The 16,477-nt window shown below is 47.5% G+C and overlaps 1 protein-coding gene across 2 annotated transcripts in view; it reads right to left on the bottom strand.

The window, feature by feature from the left end:
• FLT4 (fms related receptor tyrosine kinase 4) overlaps window positions 1-16,477 on the bottom strand; it is a 97,572-nt gene that overhangs the window by 50,559 nt on the left and 30,536 nt on the right. For both annotated transcript variants that reach the window (XM_032772240.2, XM_032772232.2), the window contains exon 2: window positions 8,100-8,196. In XM_032772240.2, coding sequence (XP_032628131.1) covers window positions 8,100-8,196 — 97 coding nt within the window. The remainder of the gene's footprint in view (window positions 1-8,099; window positions 8,197-16,477) is intronic.

The raw sequence follows: 16,477 nt of genomic DNA on the forward strand, positions 1-16,477 counted from the left end.
TAATACTGATTCCAGGGTGAGGATTAGCCCAGGAGCTAAAAAGAAAGGATCCATTTCTCCAGTATTTCCCATACAGACAACATTTAAGGGCTTGTCTACACTACCGCGCAGGGTCGAGCTAAGATATACAACTTCAGCTATATGAATAGCGTAGCTGAAGTCGACGTACTTAGATCTACTTACCACGGTATCTTCACTGTGGCAAGTTGACAGCTGATGCTCTCCCATTGACTCTGTTTGTGCTTCTCATTCTGGTGGAGCACTGGAGTCGACGGGAGAGCTATCAATTTATCACATCTATACTAGATGCGATAAATTGATCCCCACTGGATCGATCACTGCCCGCCAATCTGGCGGGTAGTGTTTACAAGCCCTTAGTCATGACATATTCTGTCCTTACCTCATGTCGGGCAGAAGCTGACTCAGGCTCTGATATGATAAATGGAGTGGAGAGGAGAAATGAAAGAGAACATGGTGTATTGGAAAGAAAAAGGAAGAAAGAAAATGAGGAGAGAGGAAAAGAGATCAAACAAAGGGAAAGCTACAAACTCAAGCTGAACTTCCTTAAATCCAGCCACTGGGTTTTTTTCCCTCCCTTTCATACCAGCTGGGATTCCCTGCAGCCAATCACCCTGGCAGAGGCTCTCACCATGTATTTTTATTCAAGCAGTCCCTCAAAGCTAGTTCTTCTAACCTTTTCTATATGGCGCTGCCCAACGAGCTCCTTACAAGCCGGCTCTAATCTGCTTGTGGAGAGCTCTGACTGCAAATGTTCATCAAACCCAAGGAGGACACCAGTGTTTGCTCTCTATCCTTCAAGGAGAAAGTGCCAGGGAACATGAAGAAAACTCCAGGCACAAAATACAAGTGTGTAATTATACAGGGTCTAGGATTTATGGAACCTGGGATACACACAGACACTCATCTGTGTGCAAAAACCCACTCACCCAACTCGACACAACAGCACTCTCATTAAAAATAACACTATCGTGTATTCTACGGTGAAGGTTTCGCTCTGCGAAATCAGACCCTGCCTCAGAGAGAGAGCGATTACCACCAATAGCTGGATTCTTTAAGCAAGGAACTAGCAGGAGGAAATTAGATAAAGATAAGAAAAGAAATTAGATAAAGAGCCCTCAGAGGGCACAATTCGCTATCAGCTGACGCTAGCTCATGATAGGGTTCCTGTCCCATGGCATTGGAGATGCCATGCCTTCCTCTTTGTATTTGTCTTTAGCAGAGGATTTCCCTTCCTGAAAGCTCTGTGCTGCAGAGACCTTGCTTGGCAGAGGAAGGCTGGAAGGACTTTATAGTTCCTCTAGTTAGCCACAGAGGTCCCTGTTGAATGATGCAAGACCCCTCTCCTACCTCCACAGCTGTCCCGGTCCCTGACAATATAGGGAGCAAGAGAAGTCTCAGGAATTGTCCACAGATATTAAAATAGTTCATGCTAACAACTCTTTGGAAGGGATGTTAAACCTCATGCTTCAGGGTATAAGCCAATCTCTAACTATCAGAGACCAGGATGAGACCTAATGTGGGGGCAGATTATCCTACACCTGCCTACTGTGAGACTCTTACACTTCCCTCTGAAGTCTCTGGTGTTGGCCACTGTCAGAGACAGGCTACTGGGTTAGATGAACCTTGGTTCTGGTCCAGTCTGGCAGTTCCTGTGTTCTAGGTGTTCCATGGCACTGTGGCATGCTCACCAAAGGACCAAGGAGCTGGCTGTCTTCTCCACCAATCAGGATCCAGAATCAGATGCTTAATTACTTACAAAGACTCTTGGTACTTTTTGGCCCAGACTCACTCCCGAGTCTAAACCAAATGATACCCATGCAGATGCAGGGGGAAAGCCCAAGCAGCAGGAGGTGCATGAGGAAGGGAGGCTGTTGTGGTGCCAGGAATGCCCACATGGGGACAGTGCAGCTTCCAAAGTGGGTGGTGCTGGGAAGAGAGAGTGGCCAAGGGAACCAGGGACTGTGCTGATTTAACACATCCACCGAGCAATCTGTCTTGATGGATATACCATGAAACCCTGACCAGTACTTATAGCTTCCCTCCTGGGGTTCAGAGGGATCAGGAGGTGGTGGGAGATGAAATTTACATGATGCATTTAGCCCCATCTCTCTAAACAAAGGTGCAGACTGGGGAATTCCAAGTCTCTTTGCTCTAAATGTCCATGGCTTTTGAAAAGGGTTTTGTAGGCTTGTCACAGAGTCCTGGGCTCTGTTAAAAGGTGGCTCTGCTGTGAAAGGTGGCTCAGGAAGGCATTGTGGAGTTCCGTGTTCATTGTGCCCATGAATGCACAAGTAGGACTATGTATGTTCTAGCTGCCTGTCCTGCAAACTCAGCCTGGGCTCGGAGAGCTGAGCTGGGTCCTTTCCTGGTCACATATCACCAATAACAAGAGCTTCAGGCTACATTGTGCCCTCAGTCATATCTGGGCATCCCTTAAATCTTCAAAATTTGCCCTCAATGGCATCCGTGCAACCACCTTGTATTCAGTGGGCTCGCACTGGAGTAACTGACGGGAACATTTCTGTTTACTTAATTCTGTTGATTCAGGAAATGGAATTGAAACTGCAATTCACTCAGTCTCACAGAGCTAACAGGAATAAAAATGTCCTCTAAAGGTATCTTTATCGCTAAAATGAGCGGAACCGGCATACACAAAAGGACAGATCCGTTGAGCAAGAAGGGGCTATTTTTACAATGGCACCTGAGCAGAGTGGCACTTTAAGTCTCCGACGTAGCATGAATCTAGTTTCACTAGGACAGAACAAGCCAACGTTGGGAAGACACTAGATTAACTTGACTCTTTTCCATAGGCTCTTATTTATATTTTTAAAATATATTTGGATTTTTAAATTGTTTCCATCCAATGCATATACAAAAAATCAATCGATCAATCACACATCGAAACCAGAAGCAAATGATAAACCCTCCTCACCTCCTATCCAGAGTCATACATGTCATTCTCTACTGAGTCCACCTACTCCCTCTGCACTTAACTTGCTTTTCAAAAGCCTGGGAGGCCAGACTCTAGCTGGTCAGCAGTGCTTATTAACTAGATCTCAAGATTTTAAGGCAGACAGTATTATGGAGCCTCAAAACTTCTTGCATTTGTTCAGGAATTCTTGGGGCTGCAGTGAAGCTTAATAATCCTACAAGTCTCCAGAGTTTCTGCTTTCTGTTTGTTTACCAATCGGAGTTTTCAGATGTTGTCCAATCCATTGTTTTATTAACCATCAGGGCCAGCAGTAGATGAGTGATGGATATTTATATAAACATATATCTGAGATGGGCCAATACAAACAGACATGTTGACAGGCCCATGGGTTGTTCTTAATTGAAGCACTCTTGCCTCAAACATTTCTGGTCCAAATTCTGTGGTGATGTGTGTGAGTTATATGTTGGTAAGTGGGTGTGAGTCTAAGTTAGTGTATTTGCGTGTTATGTGGGCTAGAAGGAGATGGAAGTTACACCAGCTTAGACTCACTTAGATTCACCTCTGAACCTGGCTGGCTGTGTTTGGAAGAGGTCCGAGTAATGGTTTCTGGGCGTCTCTCTCTCAGCTATACTTCACCTTCACAGTTTAGTTTCAAAACGGTCTTTGTCACACTGACCCAGCATTGGCCCATCTGTCAGGTCCTTGACAGCATTCTGCTGTGCTGAGAGTTAGGAGACAGGCAGTGCTGGTGCCAGCTAACAACAGATGAGGTACAGACTTCTCAACAGCTGTTTTCTTCATTAGCTGAAATACTTTCTGAAAGGATGCTCTTCAAGGGAGATAAAGAGGAACTGACAGCACTCTTCTTACCTGCCCTCTCTGTATCTCCCAAACACAGACTGATGCATACATAGCCAAAACTGCAGAAGCTTTGTGGTCTAAACTGTTAGAGACAGATCACCAAACTTCAGGTAAGACTTTCTGGGTCTGCCATGCTGAGCAGCGAATCAAAACAGGAGGAGTTCTGCTTCTTCCAAATGTTCCCATTAAAGCTTCCATGCAGGACATGGTTTATGCTTCCAGCACTGCAACAGTGCTCACATACTTGTCATCATGAGCCAGGAGGGGTCCAGGATCAAACTTCCATTCTCCCAGAGCAATATTTGTGCAGCCACAAGCATCCATTAAACAGCTCTGTTAAACCATTGTGCAGTTAATGACAATCCTCCACTCCCCTTTCTGAGGCCTGCTCTACACTTAAAAGTTTTACTGAAATAATTATGGCAGTTTGGGATGTGATTTTATGTTCACTAAAATTGTTATACCAGTGATAGCCCTAGTGTGGATGCACTTACCGTGGTCTAATGGGGATTTATACTGGTACAGCTGTCCCTTTTCCTGGACATGAACAGCGATACCAGCATAAAGCATATTTATGAGGTTATAACTGCATCCCAGTAGAGGGTTGTACAGTTTTAGTTATACCAGTACAGTTAAGGCATTAATACTTTCTAGCCTAGATCAGGCCTGAATTTCAAAGCCACTTACGCCGACTCAGCACACCTGAGTGACTAAACCCTGCAGGAGGATGTAAAGGGCAGGTAGTGAGAGGTGTGATACCAATCTCTTTTTGCATTTCTTTCCTCCTGACGTTTCTGCTGCTGTGCAAGCAGCTCCCATGTGCTCTGCTCCAGAATTCAGGAAATGGAAAGGCACGGTCTCTGCTTCCCCTCTGGCAAGTGCTGCCAGGCCATGAACACTGAGATTCATCCCAATATTGTTTTCACCATTCTTGGGACTTGAACTCATAAAAGTGTGGCTCTCACCCCTTTGTCCCTACTCCATCATATGCTCAGATTCAGTTGCTCAGCTCTGCTGCTAGGCACTCCAAGGGCCCAGAGCTGATGCACCTTTCCGGAAACAAAAGAGGTTTTTTTACATGGGGCCCGGCATTGTCTGTGCAAGGAAACAAAAGCCAGCTTGAGTGCAGTTCTCTGCCTAAACACTGCTTAGCAGCCTTGTACTACAGGGATAGAAGGCAGCTAAAAAGGATGATTCCTAGGAGTTACAATGAGAACAAACAAAAGCCAGCTCCACTTTGACTCCCAGCAGGAGGGTCACTGGTTACTAATCTGAAAGGACATCATTTTAGTTCAACGATCTCCCCCTGCCACCACGGGACCCTCCCACTTTTGTCTTCTCTCCCCCCACACCTCTGTGGTCTGCACGCTGCATATTTTTGCTGCCATAACCCTTCAGCTCTCATTAATATAAGCCATGTCTTTTCAGGGTGGTCTGGGTCCAGAGGAGGCTTGGAGACACAGCTGGGCATAATTAACGCTGTATGAACGAGTGAGGATTTGCTTTTCATTCCAATGAAGGAGCGGTTGGGGGTGAGGATGATAGGGTAACTGCCTTCTCAGCAGAGTCATCTCCTCAAGTGTTACAGAAACTCCAGCCCTAGAGCTCCACTGGAGGAGAGTCTGAACCACACTGAAGGTGCAGAGAGGGAACTCCAGCAGCGTCTGTAGAGTGTCCCTGGAAAGTGATCATTCTCTGGGTAACGTAGGGCGCGCACCCTACTCTGAGGGGACGCTGGGCTTCAAGTGGGCGGAGTTTTCATGATACTGTGGAAGGTGCTGGGATCCCTCCTCCTCGGTGCTGTTCACAAGCCCCCCTTGTGATCTTTGGCTGGCCCTGGGAGCTCAAGATAGAGTTGCTCCATTTTTGTCTCTACCATTTCCACCCTGGCCCGCAGTTGGGATGTCTCCCAAGAGAGCATGAAAGATGAGCCTAAGTCAGCAGCAGGGAACGGGGGAAGCTGTAAGCTATTTGGGTAGCTTCTTCTATTTCTCAGATGCTAACTGAGAGCCTGGCTCATTTTGCTTTGGCAGAGGAGGCCTTTCTGCATAGAGTCCAGACTGGAAATCAGACTCTTTTCTGCTCCCCATGGTTTCCTTTCATGTAAATAGATACATAATAAGGGTATAACTAAAGATACAATGTTAGCATAACTGCTATTTCCTGGCCTGGAGTGGTGGAATTAAAAAGAAGGGCCTCACACAGCATATTAAACAGGCAAGCATATGCATACAGGACAGCCAGGGACACTGACTGGCAGGGGGTATTTTTTATTTACGCACCCGTTTCTAGCCTGAATACATCCTCTTTGCCTTAGATCGACCAGCAACACAGGCCTCTATGCATTTATCCATCATTTCCCTTCCCAGCTGTACATCTGGCTTGAGACGTTTTCCTTCCATGGCTGAGCAGGACGGGTCAGGGTTGGAAACTAACGTGTCACAGGGAGCATGTTGCTCCATGTCTCGTGCAGTGCACATCACAGAGGTAATGGATAACTATACATATGCTTACGTGTGGGGTTCCGCTCTAGCTTGTGTTGCTGCAAATGGGGGCAAAAGGTGTGGCTTCCTCAGTCTCGTGCAAAAGAACAAGATGGGTGAAATCTGAGCTGGCAGCCAGCATCTCTCCAGAGTGTACAGGACAGCAGAAGGAAGCCTTGCCATCAGCAGCCAGCGCTGACTCACAGAAGGTCAGGCATGCATGCTGCACCCGCTCAGAGGTGGAGCAACACGCACCCTGCAATATGTTAGATGCCAGGCAGGACCCTTCCTGCTCAGCCATGGCAGGAAGCCTTCTCAAGCCAGATATGCAGCTGGGAAGGGAGCGCCACCTATGCTGCAGCAGCTTTCCTAGTGTGCTGAATGATGCTGACATGACATCGCTAGCGAATGAAGGAGTATGTATTCAAAGAAAAGGCAAAGCACGGGCACTGGGAGCATGAGCATATTCCACTCTGCCTCTGCAGAAACGCTCCAACAGCTGGCATGCCCGTCCACTCTTGGGCCTCTGCTAAGAAGGGTTCTACTGAGGTACGGTAGGTTTTGTGATGTGAAGACAGGTCCCCTAAACTGAGATCAATTACACTGTCTCGCTCCTTTACCTACCAAGGTCCAAATGAAGCCATGGGAGAGTGTGGCACCAACACTGCAAAGAGAACTGGGCAGGCAGATCCCAGCACCCATGAGGAATTCCACTGACTTCATCTGTATTTTCTAGCCTTCTGTTTGCTCCCCAGAACCAGGATAACAAATGACTTGCCAGGTAACAATGGTGCACAATTACGAGGGGTATTCAAGAAAAGGCTAGACAAAGATGAGTCAAGATGAGTGGACAAGCCTGATGCACTTCCAGAGGGGTTTGGAGTGGACGTGCCACTGTACTCCATATTACTGAGGGCTTTCAGTGGCACAGTGGGCTGCACGCCACCACTGGAGACATGCTCTCAAATCCTGGCATCGATCACTTTAAGTTGTTGGGGTGAAACTACTGATTCATCAGCAAGACCCAGTTTGAACCAGCAAAGTCTCTCTCCCCTCAGTTTTATTTTCCCTTAAGGGCTGCAGGGTGGTATGTACAGCATAAACGGAAAAACACCCAGTCCAGTCAGTGCAGAGCTCTGTCTTCTCAAAGGCATACTCTCCTTTTGATTGCCAAGCTCCTCTTATAACATTACCCATCCCTCCCTGAGAGCCTGTCGGCAGCCTTCCACCCCCAACAGCCTCATCTTGCCCATGTGTGTGAGGACTAAGCAAGACTTTAAGCCCTTGCTCGCTGGAAAACAAGAAGGGACTCTGGACGCAGTCACAGTCATCGATGAGAGCGGCTTTCTCCTCCCAGTCTCAATTTCTCCACAGCATAAAACCGCCAAATGGCTGGCACCCTTTGCTCCAGAGAGAAGCCAGAAACTAGCCAGAACAGCAGGGAGAGTAGTGCCAAAGAGGCTATCATACGGAAAAGGAAGAGGAGGATGGTAAAGAAAACATCTTATTCTAGAGCCAACGATGGAACCTGTAAAACCATGCAAGCAGCTCCCTGTTCTTCTACTAGCTGCTTCCAGCTGGTCCTACATGTAATGGAGCAATGGAGGTTACCACCATCTCAGGGGATTCTTCTTCAGCAAGGAATATTTGCCATAGACTTCTAACAAGCCATGTTAAACTGCCCATTTCCAGCTGTCCTGAAGCTTGGGGGATCCACTGATGACCTCCTGTTGGACTTTTCTTTGAGCACTTAAGAGCTGGCACAGGCAATCTACTCAAAGCAATTTGTATTTGTCTCTTACCTGCAGGTAATAGTCAGGGTATCCTTGGAGTTTATGGTGTGTTCCTCCTCGGTAATGCTGAGAGTGGGTGGGGTCATAGAATAGCCTCTCACCAGATCTGGGGAAAGAAAGAAGAGAAGGAGGAGCAATGTGGAAATGCAATAAATCTGGTCACTCCGGTGTGTGGCAGTTTGGTTTGGTCTCTACACCCAGTCTAAGTAAACGCAGGAGGGTGACCAGGCCCACTGAGGGAAAAACCCTTTAACAGAGCAGTGTGATTCTGTTGCCCCCAGTTAATTTACTCCGGACTCACTGGGGAAAGTGAGGTTCATTAGACTCTAACTATAAGGGAACAGTTCCCCAGCAAAGGGTCTGGTACAGATCCTGAGGGAAGGAAACACAGGAGCAGATGAGGTCTGGAGAGAGGATTAAGGCTGGGTTGAAGGAAATCTAGGAACAGCCCATCCTCAAGAGCTGGTTGAGGCTGTGATTACATGAATTATTGTTTTGGAATTATCCCTTTTAGTAATAAACCGGTAGTTTTGTCTGAAGTTTGGTGTGAATCCCATCTGCTTACAGACCCCCAATTTAAAAACGCAGAGCTCTTGCATACATACAAATGGCGTGGGGAAAACCTTTCAACACAAGGCTCTCAAAAGGCAACAGCATCTTTTCACACTTACACTGAATGTTTTTCTAACCATGCACTCTCTTGGATAAGACTGAGACTGTCTGGGAGGATGTTGTACCTTTTGGGATTCAGGCAGAACCATTTCCATGGCTGGGGGGGTAGAATTCCATGAGACGAATTATGCACCCTTATGTGGAGAGAGTCATTGTTTGAACAGGTGAACACAATATAATTAATTTCTTCTTCTACTCTTGTGTGGATCCCTCTTCTAGGGCACAACCCACGCATCTGATACACATGTCCAGCCTAAGAGGGATCCACACTGAGAAATCACCTTAAAGAACCACAGTTACCGGAAGGTAAATAACCACAGATTTTAATTAACCCAGTGTGGCCAACTCTCCTGATTTTATTGTGAGCCTTGTGATATTTGATGCTTATCTTAAAGCCCCAGCTTTTCTGAAGGGATGTGATTAGGAAAGTCCCATGGCTTTCATTAAAAAAAAAAAAAAGGGCTTCTTGCTCTCAAGATTGCAAAAGAAAGTTTAGAATGTGACCCAGGTGCACGCTAAAGGCAAAGGCGGCAAAGAAAAAGAATGAAATAAAGTATTATTAAAAGCCTCCTGGTTTTTAAAGCACAAGTCAGGCCTCAAAAGTTATGAGACTGATCTTTGAACTCTTGGGGTTGGCAATCGTGTTAACATCCTGGCTGAGGGAGGGCAACTAGGTTTTGCTCCTGGGCTGGTGAGTTTGGTTTTACGTTAGATAGGAAGGTGACTGAGGATATGGAAAAGACTAAAGAAAGAAAGCATCTGGTGAAAGTACTGGCTCCCTCTGGGGCTGAGCTCCAATCTGGAAAAGCAAACGAGAAGTGGCCGCATGAAGACTGAGACAGACTCCCGCAGTCAGCTGTGAGACGTGCAGAGTAACATCCACCTTGTGTGAATGGACCTCCAGTAACGGAGCTCTGCGCAGACAGCCTGGGTTTTTAATTGTTTTCCACTTCCTTCCCGCCTAGAAGTCATTCTGCCTGTGGCCACGTGACTGGCTGTGTCTATGGAAACAGGGCTAGCGCTAGCAATCGCCCAGCTCTAGCTCTGACAGATGGACTGTTCTCCCAATCACTCTTTTCCTGTTCCTGTGACACGCGATGACTAGGATGGGGTCAGATTTTCCTGGGTTGGCTCTGTGATGAGATGACGGCACTTGTTCATAGTACAGAATCAGGTGATCTGAGTTAAATGAATCTGTGCCTTTGTCCACACTGCCCTTTAAGCACACCCACCCACACATACACAAACACACACACACGTCCACACTGTCCCCTCCCTACTCATTCAGATCCTTCCAAGAGACTCACTTCTTCCACAAACCGGTAAGCAATGAGTCAACAACATTCATCACTTACAATGAAATAAGCGGATCTAGTCAGCTACTCCTCTAGGCTTCCCAGTGGGTCTGGCCTGCCCTAAGTCTGCCTCATTTGGACTGAAAGCTCTTTGAGGAAGGCACTGCCTGCTTTTTGTTCCCTGGGTTGTGCTGAGCACATTGTCAGCTCCCGGCAAATAATTCATTATAAAAAAATACCTGGGAGGGGAACAAGATATAAAGGATTTGAAGAGACAGTGGTAGGGGGTGAAGGACCTGCCAGAGATAGACATGATGAGCAAAAGGCCCCAAGAGAACTGCAGTGTGCCAACATGGGGGCCTTGCCTATGCAGTGTGAAACTCTGGCACAGGGTGCGAGTGAAAGAGGATAAGGCCATGCATGGGTGAAAGAAGATGGCAGTGTGGGAGTGAGGGAGAGACTGAGAAAGGGAAAGAGTGAGTGAGTGTGGAAGACAAGGAGAGAGAGGCATAGACAGAAGGGGTTATGTGTCTCTTCCACCCGAGGCCATCACTTATAGATTCATAGACTCTAGGACTGGAAGGGACCTCAAGAGGTCATCAAGTCCAGTCCCCTGCCCTCATGGCAGGACCAAATACTGTCTAGACCATCCCTGATAGACATTTATCTAACCTACTCTTAAATATCTCCAGAGATGGAGATTCCACAACCTCCCTAGGCAATTTATTCCAGTGTTTAACTACCCTGACAGTTAGGAACTTTTTTCTAATGTCCAACCTAAATCTCCTTTGCTGCAGTTTAAGCCCATTGCTTCTTGTTCTATCATTAGAGGCTAAGGTGAACAAGTTTTCTCCCTCCTCCTGATGACACCCTTTTAGATACCTGAAAACTGCTATCATGTCCCCTCTCAGTCTTCTCTTTTCCAAACTAAATAAACCCAATTCTTTCAGCCATCCTTCATAGGTCATGTTCTCAAGACCTTTAATCATTCTTGTTGCTCTTCTCTGGACCCTCTCCAATTTCTCCACATCTTTCTTGAAATGTGGTGCTCAGAACTGGACACAATACTCCAGTTGAGGCCTAACCTGTGCTGAGTAGAGTGGAAGAATGACTTCTCGTGTCTTGTTTACAACACACCTGTTAATGCATCCCAGAATCAGGTTTGCTTTTTTTGCAACAGTATCACACTGTTGACTCATATTTAGCTTGTGGTCCACTATGACCCCTAGACTTAAAACAACTGTTTGTTAAAAAAAAGAAAAGAGACCAATAGAAAGAGACTCTGGACAACATACCAAAAAACGTGCCCCATGGTTGTGAAAATAAATGAAAGCATTTGTGATAAAATCCCTAAAAAATATAACAACATTTATTTAAAAAAATCCAGCTCCTCTGCTACAAGCCTGGTCTGAATGCAAATCTGTCTTTCCTATTATGCTGGACATGTCTATCTTTGTGCAGACACTGCTGTCCACATGGTCAGGGAGCACCCGGTCTGTCTGGCAGAGACTTTTCACTGCCTTGCAGTACCTGCCCAGTGAATGGATCCTAGCACACGAATGGAGAAAACAAACCAAGCTCTGCAGGTGCCATTACATTGTGGCCCACCCATGAAATAAACACAGGAGCTCTAGCAGCACCAATTAGACACAGGATGCTATTATTTACCCTCCGAGAAGCTTCTCCTGTTTGTCTGTTTGGGGGCATTTTCCCATCCTCTCAGAGTGAATGCAGTGGGCTAGCAGCTCTGCAGTGCGCCAGGTATGGCGCGGGTGCGAGGATCTGAGCCTACAAACAATACGCTCCCAGGAGGCGTCCCATTGGAGTCAATAGGCATCCGGAAGTGAGCAGTGTCAGCTGTGTAGATATTACTTTGACCCACCCCACCCTCAGGCCAAGCTCCAGCCTGAGCCACAGTGTCTACACAGCTATTTTCAGAGTGCTAGCATGAGCCCCGCTGAGACAGGTCTGTTGGTCCTGCCCTCAGGCTGGGAGGGTTCCTCCCAGATGCAGTGTATGCCTGCTTGATGGGATGACTCACATGCTCGAAGATAAGCACATGGGTAAGTATTTGCATGGTCAGAGCCTAAGCTTCTCCTATGCACCTCCATCAATGTACCCCATGCTCGACCCAAAGCACCGCCTGAACATCCCTCCCCAGCTCTACCAAGTCCAGACCTTTACCCCTTCTGATACTCCTCCCTTTGGTCCCAGCACTGCTCCAAGAATGCAGATCAATCCAGACTTACAATCCTGTTGTTAGTCCAGTTCTGGGTGCCCATGCAGCTATGCAATGCTCCCCGGTCCTGCATGGACTCCTTGCTGGTCCAGGCAGAGCTCCACTAAGATCTAGGCTGAGATCACCAAACTTCTTTCTACATCTGGTTGGAGTTTTTATATCAACAGAAATGTTCACAGAAATCTTTCATTTGGGACATTTTTCCCCCCCAGTTTTTAAGATGAAAAACCAGACACCGGCAACTGAAATGGTCAGAGCTTTGCTAAAAAAATATTCAATTGTAGGTTTTCAAAACTGAAAATTGTTACTGAAAATGGTTTTCAAAAACTAAAAATGCTTTGGGCTTTGGTTACAGTTTTTCATTGAAAACACAAAACAGAATAAAACAAATAAGTTTGAAAAAAAATATTTTTTAAAAAAATTCCCTGCAAAATATAAAAGGCATTTTTTAACTGGTTCCACCCAGTTTGTTTGTGACCAGGGCAAATTATCAACCCAGTTCTTCAGAGCAGAAAGGTGATTGCATTCATCCACTTGACCTGCTGGAAGCTCTAGATGTCAGCATCAGGAGGTAGCCGTGTTAGTCTGTCGCCACAAAAACAACAAGGAGTCCGCTGGCACCTTAAAGACTAACAGAGTTATTTGGACATAAGCTTTCATGGGTAAAAAACCTCATTTCTTCAGATGCATGGATTATATGCATGGATTATATAATGACACATCTGTATTTTTCACTCCATGCATCTGAAGAAATGAGATGTCAGCAGTGGCCTGAAAATAAATCAGTTCCCTGATCTAGTGAGTTTAACTGACAGGAAATTAAATAATCCTAATAATTAATTAGCTAGGAAAGATTCAGAAACTGATTTGCAGGTCCCAGCTCCCTGTTTTTACTGGGGAAATGTTGAGGAAGGGTTCAACTGCAATACAATTCTGTCTCTGCAAGGGCCTGGTTTTCAGGCTGAGCACCGAAGCCCCAGCAGGAGTCAGGGGGGGCTGTGGGGCTCACTGCCATTAACAATCAGCTGTGACTTGCTATGACTTTCACCCCTCTCCACCCCTATGTATTATTATGATGTATATTATGGTAGTGCCTAGGGGCTCAAGCTGCGATAGGGGCACCGTCACAGCAGGTACTGTACATAAACGTTGTGAGAGAAAGCCGCTGCCCCAGAATGCTCACAAACTAAATGGATAAGACAGACAAAGGGTGGGAGGGAACATCAGAGGCACAGAGGTGAAGTGACTTGCCCAAGGATGCACAGCAGGTGAGCGGCAGAGCCAGGAATAGAACCAAGGGCTCCTGACTCCTCCAAGTCCCACACCCATGCTGCCTCCCTAGGAAAAGTGAGGCATGTTAGCAGCAGATGATTGAGATTGGTGCTCTGGGTTGTTTCCCTAGGGGGGAGGTGCAGTCAGCCTGGGTACCTGCAGGAGCTCAAGGCAGAGCACCTCCGACCCAATGGAGCACCCACAGTCACAAAAACAAAACCCTCACTCCCTTTATGTGCAACTTTATGACCTGTTAGAAAACAGCACTGGGGGGCGGAGGGAAGGCTGAGGAAGAAAGAAAAAGTACTAGCTGTGCAGGTTTGGGCTCTGGGATTCCTGCAGATGCATCCTGTCCATGGCTGTCCACAAGTACAACAGGAAAAGGAACAAATGCTCCATCAGAGTGCGCCATGGCCTGAGCTCATCGCACTGAGCAGGGGACAGCGGTGTGACTGACCAGCCAGCTTGGAGCCGGCCCTCCCATCAATCCATCCCACCTCGCTCAGCCCCCTTCATCTTCCCCACAGCTCCCAACCTTTCGTAACAGCAAGTGGGAGTTTCCCAGGCTCTCTGATTCCTCTAGATACAGCTTCTTGTGTTAAACTAGAAAAGCACCTGTGACCCTTAGGCCCCAAGCTGTGATTCAGCAACTGGGAATCATGGGGGCTGGAGTTAAATAAGTCGCTTGGGTAACTTGGTGGATTCATGGGCAGGAGCATACATGTCACCGGTGGTGTCTGAGGGGGTACTGACCTCCAAGACTTCAGCGCAGGCATCTGACACTCTACAGTTTGAATGAGAGCTCCTCCCCACGCCGTCCCCCGGCCCCATCGTGCTCCTTCACCAAACGCCCCCTGACCCATTCTGCATGGATCTCTTGCCTGCACTGATGTGGTGGAATTTCCCAAGGTAATACACCCTGTGCTGGAATTCTCCCCAGTGCTCGCACAACACAACCTGAATCTCTTGACAGTTGATCTTGGCACTGGGTTTTGCTATTAAACCTCAGCTGACTGACATACAGATGGTTCATGTCTCTGGCAAATCCCAGACTGTGAGGGAGATGTCTCATGCGAATACAATGCTCCCTCATCCCCCAGGAGACTCTACACGTTATCACTCAGCCACTTCATCTCACGGGGGGGAGCCCAAGGGAACCCAACTCTTACATGTACTGTGACGTGCAATCTTTGTGCACGTCTGCATGCAGTGAAAGGGGGCGATATCTAAAATCACACACACATTTTGGTGGAGAAGGAATTAATGTAATTAAAAAGGCATGCGGCAGCCCCAGCCATCTTTGTTTTTTCAAGATGGTTTCCAAGTGAGTTGGCAGCAGGACATTAAAATAAACAGAGCTGGATTGATGGGACATAGAGAGAGGAAGCAGGATTCCACAGCCACTCACACCTTGTCTATTTCGGGAAAAGTGCGTTTCCCATCAGTTTTCCTATCCTTGATCTTTCAGCATACGGCTCTTAAAGGGGCAGGCTGCACCCCAACGACCTTATCCTTACTGGATTTATTGCCTGTGATCCCTTCATCTCCTTGAAACCCCTCTCTTCTGCTCTCTGAAATCATTAGCCCAATGTGGAGCTCTCTCGGAATAAGGGCTAGTCTCTGACATGGAATGGCTGGCCCTCCCTGCCACCCGCCCTCTCTGCAACCTGATCCTTCTGTCCCACTGTTGGACTCACAAGGTGGGTGAGGTGGTATCTTTTATTGAGCCGACTTCTATTGGTGAGAGAGAGGAGCTTTCGAGTTTGTCTGATTGTTGGACTGCCAGGGAAGGAAGGCTAATCTCCCTAAAACAGTCGCCAACCAATGGTGTACGCTAGAGCCTCCAACCAACTCTTGCTGCACTTCTCTAGCATTCAGTCTTTTGTCCAACCAGGTAATAATTCCATGGCATTAGATTAAAGCAAAGACAAGGTGGGTGCTGGAAGCACATGGAAACGGTACAGCCAGGGAGCCTGATCCCCTTCTCCTTTAAATGGTTTTACACCAACCAGGCTGACTTCAGTGGAGTTACTCCTGATTTACACCAGCATCTGAGAAAGGACAATTAGGCCCAGTGTGTGCGAATTCATTCTCTGCCCTTTCCTATTGCAGCTGGACCATCAGCTAGGACTCGGGGGTTGGCCTGAAGTGCTGTGGAGGGAGCTCTGCAGCCACGGCCAGACACTGAGTAAGAGCCTTTGCCTGGGCCAGGGAAAGCTGAGCTGTTCGCGGTGCCGATGTGAGTGTGCTGCAGTCAGTGCCATTCAGACCTGTGAGCTCCCATCCTGCTCAGGCCAGCAGAAAGCCCTGTTGGGACCCTCTCTGAGCCCTTTCAAGCCACTTCAGCACTTCTCCGTTTCCCTTTCCCTCCCTCTCAGAGGAGTCCGACCTGTTGATTAACACAATTCCTCTCTGGAGAGGGATTTCGTTCACACTCTGTCCCTCTTGCTGACTTCCTTTCCTGTCCAATGCCGGACTGAAACACACCGGGTGCAGTCACCCCTAAGTATCGTGCAGCCCCAGCAGGGCCCCAGGACTGAGATATCCCCTCGCTCCGCAAAGCGGCTTAATAAATGGACTTTTAAAGGGCTGTTTGTTTTATCGCCAGTGGCCCCAGTAAGTATTTCCAGAGTTGGAGCCGCAAGCATTTGGCAAAGAGGTCATTAACCCTAGACCCATTGCTCTCTATTTCCACCCCCATCCTAGCACCACAGACTCTCTTCCCTTCTCCTCTCCCCACATCTCCTCTTCCCTTCTCCCTGGCCCTCCCCCTCCGAGTCCCCATATAGTCTTCCTCTCAGCTCCTCTTCACGCTCTTGTCAGCCACATCCTCTCTCCCTTCCTTGACCATCTTCCTGTTTCATGGCTTACCTCCACACCGCCCATGTTCTAAACTGCCCTTGGACTGG

This window comes from Chelonoidis abingdonii, chromosome 7, assembly GCF_003597395.2.
Source record: "Chelonoidis abingdonii isolate Lonesome George chromosome 7, CheloAbing_2.0, whole genome shotgun sequence".
Classification (NCBI taxonomy): domain Eukaryota; kingdom Metazoa; phylum Chordata; order Testudines; family Testudinidae; genus Chelonoidis; species Chelonoidis abingdonii.